At 34.7% G+C, this 24,450-nt stretch overlaps 1 protein-coding gene across 1 annotated transcript; it reads left to right on the top strand.

The window, feature by feature from the left end:
• Positions 1-20,378: 20,378 nt before the first annotated feature.
• LOC121986752 (protein PHYTOCHROME-DEPENDENT LATE-FLOWERING-like) lies at positions 20,379-23,779 on the top strand. Its single transcript, XM_042540694.1, has 4 exons — positions 20,379-20,663; positions 22,537-22,653; positions 22,743-22,820; positions 23,628-23,779. Exons 1-4 carry the CDS (start codon positions 20,379-20,381, stop codon positions 23,712-23,714), a joined length of 567 nt encoding a protein of 188 aa, XP_042396628.1. The 3' UTR covers positions 23,715-23,779.
• Positions 23,780-24,450: the final 671 nt, after the last annotated feature.

Below are 24,450 nucleotides of genomic sequence, written 5' to 3' on the forward strand. Positions count from 1 at the left end.
CTAGCACGGTTGCCGTGAGCTCTAGTTGAGGTCGCAGGGTTCTGCCGAGCCCTAGTTTCCACTGTCGAGTTCCTTCTTCACCAAATCCTTACGCTGTTAGGATTTGGGTTTTTGGCGGTGTACACTGTCAGCCATTTCTCCGACCACAGAAGGTCACCAGCAACTAGTTGTGAGGGGTGTTTCAGTTAGACACAAGGAACTGCCACCGTAGAGGTAATGGTTATGTTTTGGGAACATAGTTTGGAAGGAAAATTGATGATTTGGTTTGTTTTTTTTGTTCCCAGCAGTTGCCCCTGTTCCGGCAGTCCTCATTTCAGCAGTAAACGATTAGCAGCAATCAGTGGCTGTGATTTGAGGTAAAGTGTAGGATCGTGATACATTTTGTAGTGAATTTGAATTATATGGTTAGTAGGTTGACTTAGGGTTTTGCCCTAAATAGTTCTTAAGAATTTATTTAGCTATTTATGTAAATTGTAGCTAAATAAAATATATTTATTTGTTCGTGACTTAGGGTTTTGACGCGAGACGAGTATCTCGACGTCCGGATTTGGACGGATTGGACCACTTTATTGGAGACGGGTACTTTGACTTATGTCTTTTGATATGCATAATAAAGTGTTTAACATATAGCAAGAATTATGTTTTCCATTTGATTCGGTTGGTCACTATATGATCTATTACATGTTGTTTGTTTATTTATTATGCACTGCATGTTATTATTTATCTGACCATACATGCTTTCGGTAGTGACCCAACCATGTGATACATCATGTTCAGGACCTAGGGTTTATATGATACCCTATCTGTTTGTGTACCTTCCATCTGTACATTGACTTGTGGTACACCTTTTATTTATGTATGGATCTTGCTATGCTATTCATGATATTGCCATGTTTAGAGTCATGCATCATCTAGCATGATTGCATGCTGTGCGGTTGTCTGCTCCATTATTGTGAGCGCATCGCCAGTTACATGTACTGCACACACCACCACCCATGGATTAGTGGTATATCAGACAGGTGTGTGGCGGTTCTGCTGTTTGACTCCGTTGGTCTGAGGACTCAGTGTGGTAGCCGGCAGTCAGTTCCACTCTGTTTGGCTCCGCTGGCATTTAGTGTAGCAGCGTAGTAGCCGGCAGATGGTGGACTCTGTTTGGCTCCGTTGGTCAGGTGACTCAGCGTGGTAGCCGACAGAGATATCCTCCCCGTCATCGTGTACCGGGAGATGAGAGCATTGAGCTCCCCCATTTATGATTTGGGGTCAGAGGATAGGAGTACTCCGACAGCATTCCGTCCACTCGGTCGCTCATCAAGAGCAGAGATGTCAGAGGCACAGTCACCATATGCATTTATTGCATTTATTGTTTGTGATTGCTGCATTTACTTGCTGCATTTATATGGATGCATATGATTGACATGCATACAGGATTATGACTTCCCCGGTCTGACGACCCTGTTACCTTTGTACTTTGATTCCGGTTAGTACAGTTATCTCCTGATTTCGTTTCAGTTGCATTTATCCTTCTCGTATTCAGGAGACTGTACGCATGATTAGTGTTGTCTGTTATTTGTTTTATTATGCATATCAGTTGTACCTGCTGAGTGTTGGACTCACCCCGTTTCCATTGTTGATATATTTTCAGGTTGAGGCTGTCCGGAGCAGTTCCAGTCGCTGGTCCCCATCTGCTGGTTTTTGAGTTGTTATGTTATTTTAGCTTTTCTCTATCAGACTTTGTTTTAGTCTTGTTTTGGATTTTACATATGGATATTGTATGGAATCCTTTCGTTTGATGGACTTTTGGTATGATTTGGATTTTATTCTACTACATGCCTGCCTGGACGGCAGAAGAGGTAAGTTCGTCGGATTTGAGTTTTACGAGTGTAGTTGAGTAGGGTGGATTTCGAGTCAGAGTATTATTATTTGTGATTACTATTATTAATTGTGTGGTTGTGACAGCCAGAGGCTGAATATCTATATAAACTGCGTGGTGATTATTTTTATTTGTGTTATTATTCCAGCCGCATGTGGCTGAGGTATATAGTGCTTGTAGAAAAGTTTCAGATTGTTCGTCGTACAGGGGAGATGCTGCCGAAATTTCTTCGGACAGGGACTCCTCTGGGGCGTGACAATTTAGTGGTATCAGAGCAGGTATACGATACTTGCTATGCGTTTTGGATTTTCGAGATTTATCTGATACCAATTTATTTAGTATCAGAGAGAAGTTTTGCGATCGTTATTTTCGTATTTTGGATATTTGGGATAACCTGATACCAATTTATATGGTATCAGAGCGCCAAAGTTTGGCGATATTTGTTGGGTTTCCGTGTGTTGGATTTTTGAGTTTTATCTGATACCAATTTATTGGTATCAGAGCAGGGTGTGATACCTGCTTTTAGTATTCTGGACATTTTTATACTAGCCCTAGTTGCGAGACATATTGGTCTAGGCAGTTATTTTGGGTTGCACGGATTTTTCCGTTTCGATTATGTTATGGACTTCCGTTTTGGATTTATATGGATTTCCGGTGTTTGTTCTTTCTCGTACGGAATTCCGAGGTCATTTTGGAGATTGGACAGCGACGGAACATCTCCAGACAGCAATTAGGTATGAAATTATTTTTGTAAGTGTTGACACTTGTAGTAATATCTGTGATATAATTTAACAGATATGAGGCGATCTACACGTATTGCTGCGAGACGTGGTGCTGGACGACCACGTACGAGGACCGCGGGATCTCTGGATACACCAGAGATGCCTTCTGTTGATGAGTCTGTCAGTCAGGGACAGACTCAGCCTACAGTGGGTGCGTCGGGCTCTCAGACCCCGATGGCTCCTCTAGGGGTACCTACCTCAGCTGCACCGACAGTACCTACTCCTACTGTATTTCCGGTACCACCAGGCGTACCATTGGCATACCCGACCCCTGCTCAAGTGCAGCCTACGGCGTACTCGGCACCATCGCCACCTGGACCCACCGTGTATCCGGTACCAGCAGTCCCTGTGCCCCCAGTACATACAGTGTACTCAGCAGCACCTGCATTAGGGATACCGGCTACTCCACATTCGATACCATTGCCTACCGTACATCCAGCTGCGGCCACCTATGTTCACCCTACAGTTCCACCAACGACATATGCTCCAGTTTACTCGGCAGCACCGGGAGTACCTCCTCCGGTTTATGCATACCACACATCGGCTCGGGGTTTCCGATCCAGACACACCTCACGACTTTCTGCGGCGAGCGAGATTCCGGTGTTGGCGAGTCGATGAAGAGTCGATTCACACTCTTCAGGAGGCCGAGATCCGAGTGTGGCCTTGTCTTGGATTGAGACTATGGGCGGACTTTCTTTTATATTGCTTGCTCGAGTGGGAGAAAGCGGTGGCTGCTTTCACTTACGGGCCGGTGACACATGGTGGCTTACTCGGTTCCATCGTCGGTGGCGAACATCACTGGGCGATTCGAGAGGCTTTTGAGGCGTTTCTTTCCACGAGCTTATCGGATGGCTCGTCGTGAAATTCCCGAGTTTGCTCTGAATAATCGGACGGTGGTAGTATAATGCGAGTTTGTGATTGGCGATTTTGTCGAGCTAGTTCTTGAGGGCAGTTCACGTATCTGTGATTCATTCGAATGGATGGACATTTGCAACTAAGACTTGTCGGTCTTGGTATCACATCTTATGCAGAGATGTTGGACAGAGCCCTCATTATTGAGTCAGCTCAGCAGAGAGTTTTTCCGGATAGGAAAAGGAAGCAGCCGAGTCAGACATCTGGTCAGATCCAGCAGCCTCAAGCTACACCACAGCAGAGCAGGCGTAGTCGATCAGATTAGGGGTGGGCATAATTCGGTTCAAACCGGAAAAACCGACCGAACCGAAAAATTTCGGTTTTTTTGTTCGGTTTTTTCAGTGTTTCGGCCGGTTTCGGTTTAAGTTTTTTAAAATTCGGTTATTCGGTTCGGTTTCCGGTTTTGACTCCCAAAAAACCGAAAAAACCGAACCGGCCGTATTATACTTAAAACATTATTTTTATAGATATTTGATCATACAAGTGGATTAATTTCTAATTATTTATAATATAATAGCATAATCAAATTATATATTTATATTTACTTATTGTTACCGGATAACAAAATTTTAATATTACTTTAAATTCATAATTATTTTAATAAATTGATACTTTTTCTTTGTCTCTAAACTAATATTTGTAGTAGCACAAAATCAATTTAATTCATTGTATAAACCGTATATAACCGACCGTATAAACCGGACCGTATTACATAAAAATCGAACCGAACCGTAATAAAATGGTTTGGTTTTGGATCAAAAATCTTTAAAACCGAAACCGAAAAAATAAAACCGTAGTAGGGTAAAACCGGACCAAACCGGCCGATGCCCACCCCTAGATCAGATCAGGGTACATCTGGGGTATCACGTAAACCTCAGAAATCAGGGCAGTCTTCTTCAGGACGTTTCCGGTCTTCCCAGCAGAGCCGGAAACAACCCGCCAGCGACATTCGCTGTTTCAGATGTGGGTCCAGAGATCATGTCACTTCAGCCTGTGCTCTGGGACAGTCACAATCTTGGACTTCTAAGCAGCGAGAGCATGCTCGTTAAGAACTCGGCATATGACTTAGGAGTCTGGGACTGGCCTATTTTTAAGCCGGGGGCGATAATCTCGGGACATTTCGAAGACGCGAGAGCATGCTCACTTATAACCCGACAGGTGAGCCTGACCCGATCTATAAGCCTGGGGCTATAATTTCTGGACATTTTTGACTCGCGAGTGCATGTTCGCTTATAACCTGGCTGATGACTCAAGAGTTTGGGACTGGCCCGGTTTATAAGCCGAGGCTATAATCTTTGGGTTTTTCTGAGCTGTGAGAGCATGCTCGCTTATAACCCGGCCGGTGGCTCGGGAGTCTCCGCGAGACCGGACGTGTTCATGCGATGACCAGAGAGGATGCGCAGCGGGCCGACGAATCCGTTTTCTGTGGTACGATTTATATTTATGCCTTATCCGCTAATATGCTGATAGATATTGGTAGCTCGCATTCATTTATAACCCATACCTTTATGCGGGAGATTGGTAGATTACCTACTTTCAGACCGCATCGATTGACCATCTCTCTATCGTCTGTTGATATTTTGGATGTCACCCAGGAGGTCAGAGGTTGCCCGTTAGATTTTGGCAACATGATACTCACGGTAGATCTTTTAGTACTGGAAATGGTCAAATTTGATATTATTCTTGGCATGAACTGTTTGTCAGCATATCATGCCACTGTTGATTGCCAGACGAGGGTGGTCACATTCTGGCCTCCGAACCAACCCTCGTAGGATTTCACTAGCATCAAAGACGATGACATATCGATCATTTCAACGATTCAGGCTTAGAAACTGATGTCACATGGTTGTCAGGGTTTTCTATTATCCTTGATTCATACTGAAGACGACAGTAATTCTCAACTCTCCGACATTCCAGTAGTCCAAGAGTATCCGAATGTATTCCTAGAAGGCAAGTCCAAGTTTGCCTCCCAGAAGGCAAGTGGAGTTCGCTATTGAGTTGATTCCGGGAACCTCACCGACATCGAAAGCTCCTTATCGAATGGCACCAAAGAGTTGAAGGTTCAACTCCAGGAGCTTTTAGACAGGGGATTCATTCGCCCTAGTGTTTCCCCATGGGGTTCTCCGGTATTATTTGTCAAGAAAAAGGATGGCACCATGAGGTTATGTATTAACTACAGACAGCTGAATGCAGTGACCGTCAGAAATAAATATCCTTTACCACGGATCGAGGATTTGTTTGATCAGCTCAGAGGTACATCAGTGTATTCTAAAATTGATCTGCGATCTGGATATCATCAGCTGAGAGTCAGAGACTCAGATATTCAGAAGACAGCTTTCCGTACTCGATACGGTCATTATGAGTTTTTGGTAATGCCATTTGGGCTTACCAATGCTCCAGCGGTATTTATGGATTTGATGAACCGCATATTTCTGGAGTATCTTGATCAGTTTGTTATCGTTTTCATTGATGACATATTGGTCTATTCGCATTCCGAGGAGGAGCATGCACAGCATCTTCGTATAGTCTTGGAGATTCTTAGACGACATCAGTTGTACGCGAAGTTCAGCAAGTGTTAGATATCGTTGATCTTTAAAATAAAACCTTACGCCTTTCGTTTTTTCCCTCCAAAACTATTTTTGAAAAATACATCGTCATCTTTTCACCATTGCTTAGTATTGACAAAATATTACATTTTCAAAATTTTGAAATAATATTTTTTATTAATTTTCTCGAAATTAGTGCAATACTATATTTCTTTCTTCCCGCACTGTTAATCCAAGACCAAGTCTTGGCACCACTTTTTAGTTTTCCATCTTCAGTATTCAATGACTCTTCTAGAAGGACGGAACCCCCACGAACCACCACCATACGATCAAGATTTCAACTACTGGAAGCGATTAATGGAATGCTTCTTAGGAAGCTTAGATTTCGATTATGTGCTAATATTGAGAAAACCCTCTCAGGACTCGGAACTGAACAAAAATGTAAGTAAAATTATTTGTAGTATTTTACCTAACAATGTTTTATGCAGACTAGAAAAGTGCAAGAATGCGTGTGAGCTTTGGACCCAGTTGATCAAGCTTCACGAGAAGCCGTTGGAGTCAGACGATCAAGTCAAAAGCGAATCCGAACTCTAGTCAGATCCAACGGAGAAGCCTGCTAAATTAGGTGTTGCTCTCAAGGTTAGTAATATTTACCAAAACACCATTGCTAGTAGTAGCTTAAATTATGTGCATATTAATTTGGATATGTCTGAAAGTATATGTGAAAATAGCGTACATGACAATACTTGCAAAAATACCCTTAGGATATTTTCTGATAAAATAAATATAATTAATTCAGAAAATACCCCTAGGATATTTTCTGATAAAACAAATATAATTAATTCAGAAAATACAGAAAATTTGAAAATAATTAATAAATCTAAAAATTCGAATTTAAACCTAAACAAATTTGATAATTAAAACAGAAAATTAAATATTAAAGATAAAACTTATCTAATAAATTCCACTAATTATATCAACTTAAAAGGTAAAGAAAATATAAGGATAAACTCAAACACTCTGATAAAATCAAAACGGAATTTAACAAACTTAAAATTAAATGTTAAAGATAACATATTAAAAAAAATAATCTAGAAAATTCAAAATTAACAATTAATAACAAGCTAAAAGCTAGTAATTCAAACAATTTAATTAATTCAAATTTAAAAATTAATAAAAACTTAAACTTTAAAAATAAGCTATTAAAAAAAGATAATTCAATTAACCTAATAAAATTGAAATTGAATGAAAATTTAAATATTAAATACACTCTTTTAAAGAAAGATAATTTGACAAATTTAATTAATTCAAAATTAAAAACTTAAATTTAAAATTACAAACTAAACATTAGAACTTAACTAAAACCAACTCTAATTATACAAAAATTTTAAAAGGAAAGCCAATAAGTCAGGGGGAGGCTCCAGAATATCGAGCACCTTCGAAACTAACCTACCCGAAAGGGTAACCCAAACAAATCTACCCGGCAGGGTACTTAGGATTAATTAGAAAAGGGTTCAAGTTTAACTTGAAAAATGGTACTGGTGAAGTTTTGGATGATAGTACGTTAGGGAAGCTTAGTCTATGCATGTCTAGGAAGATATGACTTCGACCTGGTGCATTTGGCTAAGTGGAACTAGCCGAAGCTACCCCTTACAGATCCTAACCAGTTAGACCAAGGTTTTGTATTAAGTTCAGTGGATAGGACTATTTGGAAAACCTCAAAAGCATGGTTACTCTAATGATGTCCAGGTGACTCACCATAGCCCAGAAGTTTATCCAAAGAATGTCTATTTGTTGAGCCCAAAGCTAAACCTAAATCTAACACAAAGTTAAACCAAACCCCATAATCGAATCAAATTTATCTCATAAAAATAGAGGATTCCCTGATTGAAAATTTAGATCGGGTGAGATAACTAAAGATCAAAATTAAAATTTTGAATTCAAATTTAAGATTAAGATTAAAATTAAAATTAAAATTAAATCTCGAAATTTAAAAACTTTGTTTTTAACATAAAAATTATTCTAAAAATTATTTTAACTTAAAAATCATTTTAAAAATTATTTTAAAAATCATTTTAACCTAAAATTTATTTTAACATAAAAATTATTTTAACGTAAAAACTATTTTAAAATTTATTTTAATTTTAAAATTATTTTAACTTAAAAATTATTTTAAAAATTATTTTAACATAAAAATCATTTTAACTTAAAAATTATTTTAAGTTAAAAATTATTTTAAAAACTTTTAAAAATCATTTTAAAAAAAGTTATTTTAAAAATTATTTTAAAAACTTTTAAAAATCATTTTAAAAATTATTTTAAAAACATTTAAAAATCATTTTAACAATTATTTTAAATTTTTTTAAAAATTATTTTAAAAACTTTAATAAATCATTTAAAAAATTATTTTAAAAAACTTTTAAAAATCATTTTAAAAACTATTTTAAAAATTATTGTAAAAACTTTTAAAAATCATTTTAAAAATTATTTCAAATATTATTTTAAAAACTTTCAAAATTATTTTAAAAACTTTTAAATATCATTTTAAAAATTATTTTAAAAACTCTTAAAAATAATTTTAAAAACTATTTAAAAAATTATTTTAAAAACTTTTAAAAATTCTTTAAAAATTATTTTAAAAACTTTTGAAAATCATTTTAAAAATTCTTTTTAAAATTCTTTTTAAAAACATTTAAAAATCATTTTAAAAATTATTTAAAAAATTATAAATCATTTTAATTTTTTTTAAAAACTTTTAAAACTCATTTTAAAAATTATTTAAAAATGTTTTAAAAAACCATTTTAAAAAAATTAAAAATTAATTAAAAAACATTTAAAAATCATTTTAAAAACTCTTTTAAAAATCCTTGTTAAAACTATTTTAAAAATTATTTTAAAAACTCTTTTTAAAATTATTTTAAAAATCCTTTTAAAAACTAATTTAAAAATCCTTTTAAAAACTATTTTAAAAATCCTTTTAAAAATTATTTTAAAAATACTTTTAAAAACTATTTTAAAAATTCTTTAAAAAATCCTTTTAAAAATTCTTTTAAAAATCCTTTAAAAACTATTTTAAACATTCTTTTAAAAAATTATTTTAAAAATTCGTTAAAAACTATTTTGAAAAATTCTTTAAAAACTATTTTAAAAATTCTTTAAAAATTATTTTGAAATTTTTTTAAAAAACTCTTTTAATAATTATTTAAAAACTATTTTAAAAATTCTTTAAAAATCTATTTTAAAAATTCTTTAAAAACTATTTTAATAAATTTTTTAAAAAACTATTTTAAAAAATTCATTAAAAACTATTTTAAAAATTCTTTAAAAATTATTCCAAAATTCTTTACAAAGTATTTCAAAAATTCTTTAAAAATTATTTTAAAAATTCTTTAAAAAACTATTTAAAAATTCTTTAAAATTTTGTTTTTAAATTCTTTTAAAAACTATTTTAAAAATTATTTTAAAAACCATTTTAAAAACTATTTTAAAAATTCTTTAAAAAAAAAACTATTTTAAAATTTCTTTAAAAACTAATTTTAAAAAAAATTTAAATTCTTTTAAAAACTATTTTAAAAACCCTTTTAAAAAAAACTTTTAAAACTCATTTTAAAAATTCTTTAAAAAAAAAACCTCAAAAAAATATTCATTTTAAAAATCCTTTAAATTTTTTATTTTTACTTTAAAAAATTCATTTAAAAAAAAATTTAAAGACATTAAAAGTCATTCTAAAACTAAGACACTTAAGTTAATTAAAACTTTTAAACTTAAATTATAATTTAAAATTAGAACTTATATTAACTTAAAATAAAATTTAAAGCTTAAATTAAAAATGAAACTTAAAACTGAAATTTTAACAAGTAAATAATTAAAGTAAAAAACATTAAGAGTAGTCAATTGTACTTTAAATTAGATATGATCTTATATATTTATAAAAAAAAAACTAATTATAGCTTAATTTAACTCAATCAATCTTAATGTTGATGTTAGTCAAAATAAACCTAACTTAAGTAATCCTAATTAAACGTAACTTAGGTTACTTAATCAAAACTTAAAGACTAAGTAAATGAAAAACAAAAGATAAATTATAACTATTCTCCATTGATAGTAAGACAATTAATACGAAATTTAATCAGATAAGTCAAGTAAAATAAAAATTAATCAATAAACTATTGATAATGATTAACTATTACTAAGTTTTCAATAAATTACTTATTACTTATTATTAAGAATAATTGATTATTCATTAATTTCAATAATCTTATTCTTATCAAAAAAACTATACCAAGTATATAAAAATACTTATATAAATAATATACTCGATCGATAAACATAAGTGTTACTAACACTTAGGTACAAAAATGTATTGAGGCTGTAAAATTTAATATAGCCGAACCTTAGTATTAACTTAAGGGGGAGATATTAAATTAAGGGGAGTAACAAATTCAGGGGGAGGTTTAATTTTTTTCTTTTTATCAAATTTCTATTTAAATCTCTTTAGAAAATCCTACAAATTATACATTAAAAATCTCACTTAAATACTTTTCTGCGAATAATTTTAAAAAATTTATTTTAAAATTATGTCAGGTTCAGGGGGAGGATTAATTATTTTCATATTTATTTTTCCTTTACTAAAAATATTTTGAAATTTGTTTTTGAAAAATGTTTAAAAATGAATCTGATCCTTGGAAATCTAATTTGATAAATCTATTTTTGAAAATTAACTTTTATGAAGCTAAATTCTTCAATTAGATTTTATAAACCAAGATTTTGAAAATTGAATCTTTTGCAAACTTAGTTTTAATCAGTTTTGAAAAGTATTTCAAAATTAAAACCTATGTTTGAAATCTTTTTTGATAAATCTAGTTTTGAAAACTTAGCCTTGAAATTTTGATTTTGAAAACTTATGTTCAAAAATATGTTTCAAAGTTGAAACTTACTTGATCTTAAAATTTGAAACTCATACACTTATACCTGAAAATTAGCTTTTCAAAATTTTGATTGAAAAAATTCTTTCTAAGTTTGCAAATTTATTTTGAAAATAATTTTGCAAAAATTATCTTTAAAAATGACTCAAAATATACTAACTCATCACTAAGTTATCTTGCTACAATTAGCTACTTTTTCAAAACTTAGCTATTTTCTAAAAGCTAAAGCTAATGCATTAAACAAATCTTCAAAAGTTTAAACTCCTCCAAGTTAACTTGACATCATTCCTTACATTTTAACTTTGTCTGCATTCTGTATTTTTGAGTGTTTGACTTATGTTCTTGTTTGATGAATGTCAAAGGGGGAGGGATAGCTGGTTAAGTTAGAGAAACAAAATGTTAAAGTTAAAAACTAACTTAAACCTTAAAAATCATGCTGGTTTTTACTCGCATATCTTTCACTAACTTAACCAGGTTGTCATTCCATCAAAAAGGGGGAGATTGTTGTTGTGGTTAGCACTAACGGTCTAACTCAGATTTTAATGAATGACAAATCAGATTAAGTTAGATTTGTCTTGATCTAACACTCTGACCGAGTGTGCAGGCGAAGTCCAGACAAGTCGACGGGCTGACCGGATGTCTAGCACGAAGTCCAAGCGGGTCGACGGGCTGACCGGACGCTTAGCGAGAAGTCTAGCTAGGTCGACAGGTTGACCGGATAGCTGGCGAGAAGTCCAAGCGGGTCGACGGGCTGACCAGATGCTTGGCGAGAAGTCCAGCTAGGTCGACGGGCTGACAGGATAGCTAGCGAGAAGTCCAGAAGGGTCGAAGGACTGACCGAACGTCTGGCAGGTGAGTAAAGGTAAGTCACTGGAAGGGAGTGACTGTGAGGACGCGTTCCCGGGAAGGGAACATTAGGCGTCGATCCGGCTTAGATCTATTTCGGATATCTAAGTCGAGATCGTGACTAGATTCCAGTCTCGGAAAGACGGAATCTAAGTCATACTCTTTTTGTTAAACTATAAACTGAGCTAACACTGTGTTTTGTAAGAAATTCATTATATTTGTCTCGGACTAACCTTGTCTTGCAGGAGAATGACCTGTTCTGGAGAAAGGTGGTCCGGGCGCCCGGAGGGGATCCGGGCACCCGGAGGTCCGAGCGCCCGGAAGGGATCCGGGCACCCGGGAGGCAAGTTTCATCCTATCGCGTCGTCGCCACATGGAGCTCGCTGGTTGGACCTGCCACGTCTCACCAAGGCGCCCGGAAGGGATCCGGGGCACCCCGAGCCTCATATAAAAGGAGGGTCAGGGGTGGAGCTCAATACAATAACTCGGAATTGAAGATCTGCTCTCCTGCGCTCCTACGACGTTGCGACGCCACTCCGACAAAGCTTCGATTTCTTTATTATTGCTCTATTGTCGGTATTTTGCCTCTATCAATTCTTGTACTTAACTCTTTTGTAATTATTATTCGAATTGATAGTGATTGCCCAACGAAAGTACTCAACGAGTACGGGCCTTGGAGTAGGAGTCGACACAGGCTTCGAACCAAGTAAAAAGGTTCTGTGTTAGCATTGTTTTAATTTTTCGCTGCGTTTACTCGATGAATTTTTGTAATCGATATTCACCCCCCCTCTATCGAACGATCACGATCCAACAACTCCCTGCTCGAGAGGAGAAATGGAGGTCTCGCCCCGCTCGAAGGAGGGTCGAGAGACGACCGGTGTTGGTGTTTGCAAGACAAAAGTCGTAGAACGGGAGGATGCTTCTTTGCAGCATCTCTTGCGTTGTCACAGAGGTTTGCTGGAAGTATCTAACTCCAAATTGACCACGATTAGAATCATCGACGACCATTCGAGCGAAAGATCCGCAGTAGCTGCCACTAGCAGCCGTCTGGCAGGCTCCCCCTTCGCTCCCTAGCACTTGTGTTCCCTCCTCATCGTCAAGAGGATCCTTATGGGAGCCGACCGGCTACAGGCCACGGTCCTCCAGCTCGGCTACGGTCGCAGCGTTGATCTCTGCATCCATGAGCTTGTACTTGCCGACCAAGCGTGCTTGTAACATGATTTAAGCTGTAAAAGAGGAGGAAAAATCAGTTAGATTCAAAGGTTGGGGAAAGAGGGGCATACCTAGGCTGGACAGAAGCTTCGTGCGGATCGGACTCAAGCTGAAGACATAGAGGACACAGTCCAGCAGCAAATTATGGATGTGATACTTCTGACCGGACAAGCTTGAAGCTGCTTGGAGATAGTCTGATCGGCTTTTATAATTCTTGAGCGATGGTGGGTTCACCACTTCTAGCTGCCAGTTGGTCAGAAACTTTGGCCACTCAGGAAGGCGAACGAAGAAGTAGTGGTCTCTCCAGTGCTTGTTGGATGACGATATTTTATTAAAGACCAAGCCCACTCGGGCTTAGAATAGAAAAGTCCTCGGCTCGGACAGTTTCAGATAATAGAAGTAATGAAAGAGCCGAGGAGTCAAAGGAATATTATGCAAGCGGAACAAGACTACTATCTCGCACAACAGCCGAAAGGAGTTTGACACTAATTGATTAAGGGAAATACGGAAATATTTACAGATTGCGGAGAAAAAAGGGTGGATAAGGAACATCAGACCAGCGGTGAACTGGTCCCTAAAGAATTTAAAATACCCGCCGGTAGTTCATGTGGTCGGTCAAAGGCAGAAGGGTTGCCAATTTGGTAGCCGAGGGGAGAATTCATAAGCGAATTTCAAACTCTTAGCATCATTCTCGTCAAACCTAGACTCAGTAGAAGTATACCAGAATCCAAGGATAGGGATGGGGGGTTACGAGGAACTAGCCATCGAAAACAGACTTGGTGAATAACAACAGACAGATTGGAACAAGAAAAAAAGATGGAGCTTACAAGATAGATCGTCGGAGAAGAAGAGATGGTGAATCGTCGCGGAGGAGCTCAAGGATGAAGACACGCGAAATGAAGAAGACAGAGAAGCACGCGAGACTTATAAACCTCATGGTCGATCGACCTGAGCTGTCTGATCCAAGGTTATGAAAAACTTGGAGAAGATCCAGTCGTTGAATTCAAAAAGGCACCTATCACGTCGCCAGCGGATATCCTCCTGTCACTTCAAACGTGTGGCGGCAAAAAGGAGGACACATGACACTTAATCATCAGGAGTCATTAATGAGACTTAATTAAAAGGTATGACCACGTGCTCGGTCATAATGATTAGATATTTACACGATATTCAAGAAATCTAAATGACATCAGTACGTTCAGCCAAAGAGGCACAAGGAAAGGAGAAAGTTCGCCAAGTGTTGTTGATCATCACCCCGATCAGGCACAGATAAGGGATTATCACACTGTCGAACGACAGAGACACAATCCACTTTGAAAGGTGTGGTCCGAGCGACATTTACAATCTTAGCCTGGCGATATGAAGCTGAACGACGAAACTGTGGAAGCCGCCAGAGACTCTACTGGTCCAGTCAGTCAGATTTACAGTTTCCTTCGACTAGACTTGAGGGGGAGACTTGTGATGTGGAGATAGAGGAAGGCCTACCTAGCACGGGGTCAACTGCCAGGGTGGTGGTCAAAGTCAAGGTGGTCAACGCCTAGGTGTCAAAGGGTCGAACGGAGGACAATTGCAATGGTGCCTCGTTCTGAGCACTCGAACATTATTTTGTAAATCTAACAAGTTCAACTATACTTCAATTTGATTTAAAACTCTAACACTTTCATGCTCAAATTCAAATTCATCCAATTGACCTAGATGTTAAAAATTCATCTTATGTCAAAAAAAAATATTTGAGCTCATCTATAAAATCAGGAGACCAAGAGGAGCACATAGGAACTTGTTTCATCCGATTTCGAGGTCTCTAGGTCGGTTAAATGGGTTTTTAAGACATTGCATACTTTGCAATGAATATGAAATTCGTTGGAAATTTTCAACGAATTTTAGATTCGTTGCAAACTCTACATTTTCCTAAAATCACAGTTGACCATCCTAGAGACCTCGGAATTGGATGAAACCAGTTTCTATGTGCTCCTCTATTTATCCTGATTTTATATATGTTCTCAAATATTTTTTTTACTTCATATATTTTTTTCTTTATTTTTTCAATCCCCATTGTGTTAGGAAAATTAAATTCAGGTTTAAAAATTCACAGATCAAAATAAATTAGCTCCAAAATTATTTTTAATTCATGGATATAATCACGAGAACCTTATGAACGCAAACAAACTGATTTTGCCTCGTTCTGAGCACTCGAACATTATTTTGTAAATCTAACAAGTTCAATTATACTTCAATTTGATTTAAAACTCTAACACTTTCATGCTCAAATTCAAATTCATCCAATTGACCTAGATGTTAAAAATTCATCTTATGTCAAAAAAAAATATTTGAGCTCATCTATAGAATCAGCAGACCAAGAGGAGCACATAGGAACTTGTTTCATCCGATTCCGAGATCTCTAGGTCAGTCAAGCGGGTTTTTAAGATATTACATACTTTGCAACGAATCTGGAATTCGTTGGAAATTTCCAAAGAATTTCAGATTCGTTGCAAACTCTACATTTTCTTAAAATCACGGTTGACTGACCTAGAGACCTCGGAATTGGATGAAACCAGTTCCTATGTGATCCTCTATTTATCCTGATTTTATATATGTTCTCAAATATTTTTTTTACCTCATATATTTTTTTTCTTTATTTTTTCAATCACCATTGTGTTAGGAAAATTAAATTCAGGTTTAAAAATTCACAGATCAAAATAAATTAGCTCCAAAATTATTTTTAATTCATGGATATAATCATGAGAACCTTACGAACACAAACAAACTGATTTTGCCTCCTTCTGAGCACTCGAACATTATTTTATAAATCTAACAAGTTCAACTATATTTCAATTTGATTTAAAACTCTAACACTTTCATACTCAAATTCAAATTCATCCAATTGACCTAGATGTTAAAAATTCATCTTATGTCAAAAAAAAAAAAAATTGAGCTCATCTATAGAATCAGGAGACCAAGAGGAGCACATAGGAACTTGTTTCATCCGATTTCGAGGTCTATAGGTCGGTCAAATGGGTTTTTAAGACATTGCATCTTTGCAACGAATCTGGAATTCGTTTGAAATGTTTCTAACGAATCTGCCAATTCATTGGAAATTTGCAACGAATTTTAGATTCGTTGCAAACTCTACATTTTTCTAAAATCGTGGTTGACCGACCTAGAGACCTCGGAATTGGATGAAACCAGTTCCTATGTGCTCCTCTATTTATCCTGATTTTATATATGTTCTCAAATATTTTTTTTACCTCATATATATTTTTTTTCAATCCCCATTGTGTTAGGAAAATTAAATTCAGGTTTAAAAATTTACAGATCAAAATAAATTAGCTCCAAAATTATTTTTAACTCATGGATATAATCATGAGAACCTTACGAACGCAAAAAAATTGATTTTTCCTCGTTCTGAGCACTCAAACATTATTTTGTAAATCTAACAAGTTCAACTATACTTCAATTTGATTTTAAACTCTAACACTTTCATGCTCAAATTCAAATTCATCCAATTGACCTAGATGTTAAAAATTCATCTTATGTCAAAAAAAATATTTGAGCTCATCTATAGAATCAAGAGTCCAAGAGGAGCACATAGGAACTTGTTTCATCTGATTCTGAGGTCTCTAGGTCGGTCAAACGGGTTTTTAAGATATTGCATACTTTTCAACGAATCTGGAATTCGTTGGAAATTTCCAACGAATTTAAGATTCGTTGCAAACTCTACATTTTCCTAAAATCACGGTTGACCGACCTAGTGACCTCGGAATTGGATGAAACCAGTTCCTATGTGCTCCTCTATTTATCTTGATTTTATATATGTTCTCAAATATTTTTTTTACCTCATATATTTTTTTAATTTATTTTTTCAATCCCCATTGTGTTAGGTAAATTAAATTCAGGTTTAAAAATTCACAGATCAAAATAAATTAGCTCCAAAATTAATTTTAATTCATGGATATAATCATGAGAACCTTACGAACACAAACAAACTGATTTCACCTCGTTCTGAGTACTTGAACATTATTTTGTAAATCTAACAAGTTCAACTATACTTCAATTTGATTTAAAACTCTAACACTTTCATGCTAATGATTTAAATTCATCCAATTGACCTAAATGTTAAAAATTCATCTTATGTCAAAAAAAATATTTGAGCTCATCTATAGAATCAGGAGACCAAGAGGAGTATATAGGAACTTGTTTCATCCGATTCCGATGTCTCTAGGTCGGTCAAACGGGTTTTTAAGACATTGCATACTTTGCAACGAATCTGGAATTTGTTGGAAATTTCCAACGAATTTCAGATTCGTTGCAAACTCTATATTTTCCTAAAATCACGGTTGACCGAACTAGAGACATCGGAATTGGATGAAACCAGTTCCTATGTGCTCCTCTATTTATCCTGATTTTATATATATTCTCAATTTTTTTTACCTCATATATTTTTTTTCTTTATTTTTTCAATCCCCATTGTGTTAGGTAAATTAAATTCAGGTTTAAAAATTCACAGATCAAAATAAATTAGCTCCAAAATTATTTTTAATTCATGGATATAATCATGAGAACCTTACGAATACAAACAAACTGATTTCACCTCGTTCTGAGCACTCGAACATTATTTTGTAAATCTAATAAGTTCAACTATACTTCAATTTGATTTAAAACTCTAACACTTTCATGCTCAAATTCAAATTCATCCAATTGACCTAGATGTTAAAAATTCATCTTATGTCAAAAAAAATATTTGAGCTCATCTATAGAATCAAGAGACCAAGAGGAGCACATAGGAACTTGTTTCATCCGATTCCGAGGTCTCTAGATCGGTCAAACGGTTTTTTAAGACATTGCATACTTTGCAACGAATCTGAATTTCGTTGGAAATTTCCAACGAATCTGAATTTCGTTGGAAATTTCCAACGAACTGGCAGATTCGTTGGAAATTTCCAATAAATTCATGGTTTCATTGTAAATTTTTGCCCTCAAATTATTTGTTGTAAAATTGCGAAAAATTATGTATTCGTTGGGAAATTCCAACAAATAATATTTTTGTTGCAATTTTTGCGATGAAAATACTATTCGTTGCAAAATTTGCAACAAATTTTATTTTTTGTCGCTAACTTGCAACAATATTAGCGACAAAATATCTTGTGTTGCTAATTTGTAACGAATTTATTTTGTTGCTAAATTTGGAATAGTTTATTATTTTGTTGCAAATTTTGTTGGAAAGTTTGGAATAAAATTTAAATTCGTTGCAAACATTCGTCCCTAATAGACTGTTTTTTTGTAGCAGTCATAGATGGAGCGGAGTCCTGGCCGAGCGGCTACCCCGCTCAGCCAAGCAACAGGATCACTGTGATATCTCTTGACATCCTTTTGGGAGATAGCGCCGATGCATGGTTGACATGCGGATCGTATGGCGAAAGCTTCTATTATTTCGTCAAGGATACATATACCCTGTTAAGGTATGTTGTCAGAGGTACTTTCCCGACAGATCCTTTCATAGGACATTGGAGAGCGTGCTCATGCCTCGAGAAACGCACACGTTGTCCACCAGGGCTCTATATATTGGGGGGTTCATCACCGACGGAGATACGCGTTCTTACTGTTTGGTGCTAGTTCTACTGTTGCTCCACTGCTTCTCCACTTCCGGTGACTGACTTGAGCGTCGGAGGGCCAACACCGGGGGCCCTTCTCTGGCTCGACACTGATATTATTTATTTTGTAGAGTGGAGCGAGGTCTATAGTTAGTCAGTGAAGTCATCACATCCTTAATTTTCTATCTTTCCGCCGTTGGATAGGATCAAAAAGTAAAATATTTAAAAAAATATATATTAAACGTTGTGGTAGCAATGAAATATATACATATGTAGTGGCAAAACATCACCGAAACAAATAAAAACAATAATTTTAAATAAGACAAATATTTTAAAATTTGTTTTTTAATATATTTTAAATTTAAGACCCTCTAATTTCAAAATTAATTAGGTAAAATTCAGATAAAAGATAAAATAAGTTTTTTTCATTAGTTAAGATTGAGGAAATGAGTCTAGCTAGATTTATAGACTCAAAAATCCAACAACTCGTTAAAACATCTAATTAGTTACAATTAATGCCTTTGAATCTGGTTAATCATCACTAATCTTTTGGTTTAACGATCATCAGCTAAGTGATTATACGTCTCTTTTATTTATTTATTTTTATAATGCAGATGTCTTGGCAACTCAATTTATTTTAAGTGGAGAACATTTTATTGTTGATATAAATAGATAAATTATAAGAATATTTTATTCTAACACAATAAATTTTTATATAGGAAACGTAGACATCCAATAAAATATTTTATACTCATTAAAAATTGAATTTAAGATCTATTGGAATAATTATTCATATAATTATCAATTGTGCCAATTCTATGGGCAACCGCTGTCCTTTTAATGATGGAAGTCTATTCGTTTAATGATAGTTAATCGTGTTTATTTTAACACGAATTTTTTATGGGCAACTTATACTTGGACAAAAAAAAATTAATTTCAACACACGCATAAAAATCAAACCTTTCATTTACACCGTAAAAAAGATAATATCTTATCCAATAACATTCACATTATCTTTAATTATTTAATTAAATATAAACCAATTCACTTATCTTAAATTTTCGGTCAAAAATTATTTTACTTTCAAATTGGAGATTTTTAAATATATTTTCATTCATATTTTTCATATTATATGTGTCTGACTGTATGTCATCGTTATCATCAAACTTTTGTTTAAAAAAAAAGTATAACTTCATTAAGAAATAAAAAAGAAAATTTCTATGCAAACAATGATTTAATAATCAATATAATTACAACTGAGGAATGGTATAGCAGTATGACTATTTTTTAATTTCAGCAAATGAAAAGATGAATAATTTGTAACATGAATTTTCTTTAATCATCGATTCACATAAAAATATTAGGCTGATGAATCGCTTCTAACATGTGAGAAACTTCCGTTGAATTAATCCGGTCAAATGATTAGTCAACTCTTTAAATATCTCATACTAACTTTAAAAACTATATACTTAGAAACAAATGAATATTTTTTTTATTTTTTTTTGAGAAAAATAAGGACGGGACCATATATATACTTAAGCATTAATTATGTTTTTAAAAATATCTTATTTGGAATTTTAATTATTTTTACGATGTTTTCGCGATCCGTTTCGGCTTTCCATTCGAAGCAGCGATACGCGCATACTCGCCCGCTCACGTGACCAGCAGTTGCGTAACCCCTCTCTCCCGCGTATAAAATGTCGCCCAAACCCCTCTTCCCCTCTTCCCCCACGTTGATTCTCCCTCTCGTCCCTCGTTTTCAAAGCCCGGTCCGTTGCTCTTCTCTCGCCCTCCGATCTGATCCCGTCCACCTCGCCGCCCTCCCCATCTGCTTTGTTCGCTGGCTGACGTACACCTCCATGGTCATCTCCTTCAAGCTCTCTCGCGTCGGGACTCGCTACCGCCCCCGTGTAAGATCAGAGCCGGAGTCGCTCGCACTCGAAGACAGAACCTCCGGTCGCCCTAAAAGTGACGAGTCTCCGGTGAGTTTTTCTATTTCGGTTTTTTTGAATGTGGGTCGATCGAGGGTTCTTCTTGTTGTGGATCTAGCGCCGAGTACTATCTGTTTCTCTCGCTCTTGCGATGGTGGTTTTTGAATCTTGTCTCTGATGTTTATAGTTATTCTTCCATAGCGATTACGATATAGGTTAAGGTGTACAATCATCTTTGCTTGACTATGAGAAAGTCTGAGCGAATGGTAAGTGCGTTAATTTAGTCGTGGATTTTGCTACTGAGAGACTTCACTTGGGTGAAGAAACTTGGGACAGAAAAAGACCGTCTCTTTTTCCTCTAAATACAGTAACTAACAATTTGTGTGCAAGCAATATTTTATCACTTCGATACATAGTAAGTATGACCTATTTGCATATTGTTATAAGTTTATACAATTATGTTTGCTTATTTCCATATCACTAATGATGCTAGAACTTCGATTAAATCATCATTCATACATAGGCCTTCCTCAACTTCAAAAAATATATAAAATTAAGATTTAGAAGAAACTTTGATGGCTTATCATCAATTACTTTTGTGCAGCATCACACGATAGTTTTTTAGCAAAATTATCGGATTCCCAAAATATATGCTGGTGTAATTATGTATTTGCCACCATGGTGTAATTATGTATTTAATATATTTCTTCGAGATCTTCATGCATAAATATTTGGAAAATATATATCTAAGCAAAAGGAAGTATTTTAGTATACCTTTTTCCATAAGAAAATATGAGAATGTGCATGGTTATTACATACAGAGAATCTTGTGGAAATATTAGTTTTATTGTAACTCTCATATGTTTCCATGCTCATTTTATTTTATAGTCTCGGTATCTTTTCTAGGAGAGATTAAGCTAGATCAAAGCTTTAAAGAGAGATTAATATGCTACATGACTTCCCAAAATACACACTCACACACACATATATATTTCTGTTTAGCTGCCAATGTATTGTTTTATATTGCATTTGGCATCGTAATTTTCCAACCATTTTTCTTTTTTTATTTGGACAGCATGATTGTGATGATCTATGTTACTACTTTTTGAGGGTTGCAAACAAAGCCTAAATTAATGCAAATAACTCGTATATATTTCTATGCTATATTATACTGTTGGATTTCAGTGGGTGGTTTGGTTAGATGAGTTAAAATTTGACGTTCACATTACTCATGTTCAGTGGGTGATTTGCTATGTCATTCCAGCTTTGGAGTCACTCCCTAAATGAATTTTTTTATTGTCATGTGAAGAAAGGTGTAAATCTGAAATTGGCTTAGCTGTTAATAAACATACTCAGCAAATAAATGACACAAGTGAAAAATGGATTGATTGCACCTTTGATCTCTGAACTATGATTTTCAGATTTTGGTTGGGAAGATCATGAGTAACTCAGATGTGAATTAACTGTTATAACATATAAAACCGTCATAACTCCATTAGTAATCCTTTTGATTGTCAATTTAAGTTCTTTCCCCAACTTCACATTGCATATGTAAGTTCTTAAATGACAATATTCGATTGCACTTAAAGATGAGTATAGTAAATTCATTATCGTGATTCTTTATTCATCAAAATCTTCTTATATCACACTTAAAGCAGATATTGGGCAGAGGACGTGAATCTTTAAATGGAAAAAAATTGTAAATAGAGTAATACACACTGATAATGGTTAGTCTGCTTTTGAAATAATTTATGCTCATATTTATTAATTTTCTTATAGTTTAATAACTACTTGATATGTATAAAAAAGGAAATAAGAAACTAGAAGTGCAGGTGATATTAAATGACAAATTACTTGTGTAGGTTTCTTTCTGGGTTTGTCCGGTTTTGATGATGCTCTTAGTTGTTATTCTCATTTTACACAGAAGCATGAAAACCAGTCACCTTGCCTAACTGATTGCAGCAACCATTCTGGAGAGCATGTGGCTTCCTTTTCCCTCAACTTGTATCCTGATGGATTCTATATTAGAAAACCCACTGAGGTTTGTCTCCTACATTTAATTAATATGTGAGTTCACATAGTAGAATCTTCTATTGCTCATATTTATTTATGATTCTATATTAAATTTAGGGCATGCTGTTGCCCCCTCTTCAAGATGTCTCAGAGTTGTTGCACCCTTATGACGGGATATCTGAGACCTTGTTTTCCGTAAGTAATTAATCAATACTATTAAAAACATGTCTTGAATGTTACTAATCTTCAGTCCCCTACTTGGGTGCTAGATAGTAGATAACCTCCCTCTTGGGTCTTTTAATACCTTGTCTGCATGAAACTGTTTTTTAATGAGCATGGCGCTGTCTTCTAGTGTCTTGCTGTTGGCGCTAGAAACTCTAATAGTCAAGGTTATCTCAAAAGTGTTTGCAAAAAGACTTCTGGCGATTATTCATGAGCCGATGGGAGAATAACAATTTGCATAAATTAAAGGGTGCAATTATTTGAATTGTTTCATGCACCCCTGAAGCATTGAACTTTTTTGCATCATCAAAGGTTCCAACTGGCATTATCAAAGGTCTTTTGACAGATGTTCTAGCTGGCATTATCAAAGATTCCAGCTTGACATCATCACCTCTACAAAAAGGGGTGATGCTTTTCCAGTATCATTGATTCTCCTTGATAGTGCATTTGGCTTCATGCTGTATTCTTTTTTTTTTGCTATTCTGTTCTTTATTGATTCTGATTTTTTGGCTGTAAGATGTTGCTGTAATACTCATTGCTGTTAGCCTTCACCTCCTTTACTTTATTGCAATTGGTGAACACAGTTCATTGTTTCATTTTTTTTAAAAAAAAAGAAGGAAAAATGAAACTCAATTGGAAGCTTTTTCCTATATAAATACATGAAGTTACCCAGATTGTCTTGTTCAGGCATGTTCTTTCGAGTTCTGATGCACTTGAGTTTTTTTTTTTACTTGTGCATTTTAATTTCAAATCATTTCTTTGAATTTTATTTCTGTGCAGGCAATTGAGAATGGCTGGCTACCTGGAAATATTTTGGATGACATACCTTGCAAGTACTATAAAGGATCTGTATTTTGTGAGGTGTAGTATTAGTAAACAAAAACATCACATTTGTCTTGCATGTTTTTTTTGTCATCCTTTTACTTTTAGATTGCTTGTATTCTTCTTTTAGCCCTTCCATTTTCCACTACTGGTCTATTATGTGGATGCTTAAATGCTTTGTTGATTACCAATTTAATGTAGCTGTATGTTATTTCATAAGTGTGCAGTCTGCTGGTTGGCATGTACCATCATAGCATACTTGATAGCATGCTCACTTGTGGGCTGATAGTCACCGTAGTGACTAGTGATCACAGCTTTTTTTTTTTTTTTTAATTTTGTTCTTGCATAACCAGTATTTGTCATGCATTTATATGATTATTAAGGAAATGAAATGAACAATACTTACTATATTTTAAAATAAGGTGAGATAAAAACTTACATTTTTATTCTGATTTCTGAGTTATGATAAACGTACTTATCTACTCATATAATCATATAAATAGCTCATTTACATTATTTTGAACACTTGAGGATGGTAATAATGTTTCTGATTAATATGAAAAATCATTTTGTCCTATTTTACAATTTCTAGGTAAGTCTTGTGTTCACCTCAATATAGTTTTCAATTACAAAAATCTACGAAAATATTTTATAATATGGACCTGGCAACTTTGGTTGACATTGTTTTACACAAGTAATAGCCTAATGCAACATCCATTTTTTCCATCTAACATTTGAGACCAGCATAGGTGAATTTACATCTATTTAAGCATACAAAAAA

Source organism: Zingiber officinale, chromosome 5B, assembly GCF_018446385.1.
Source record: "Zingiber officinale cultivar Zhangliang chromosome 5B, Zo_v1.1, whole genome shotgun sequence".
In the NCBI taxonomy this organism is placed as follows: Eukaryota; Viridiplantae; Streptophyta; class Magnoliopsida; order Zingiberales; family Zingiberaceae; genus Zingiber; species Zingiber officinale.

What these genes read in the sequence shown, in the direction of transcription:
- LOC121986752 (XM_042540694.1), top strand. Translation starts at nt 20,379, where the DNA reads ATGTCGCCCAAACCCCTCTTCCCCTCTTCCCCCACGTTGATTCTCCCT. An exon ending in CTAAAAGTGACGAGTCTCCG is followed by an intron (nt 20,664 to 22,536) that starts GTGAGTTTTTCT and finishes CATTTTACACAG; the next exon opens with AAGCATGAAAACCAGTCACC. An exon ending in ATATTAGAAAACCCACTGAG is followed by an intron (nt 22,654 to 22,742) that starts GTTTGTCTCCTA and finishes TATTAAATTTAG; the next exon opens with GGCATGCTGTTGCCCCCTCT.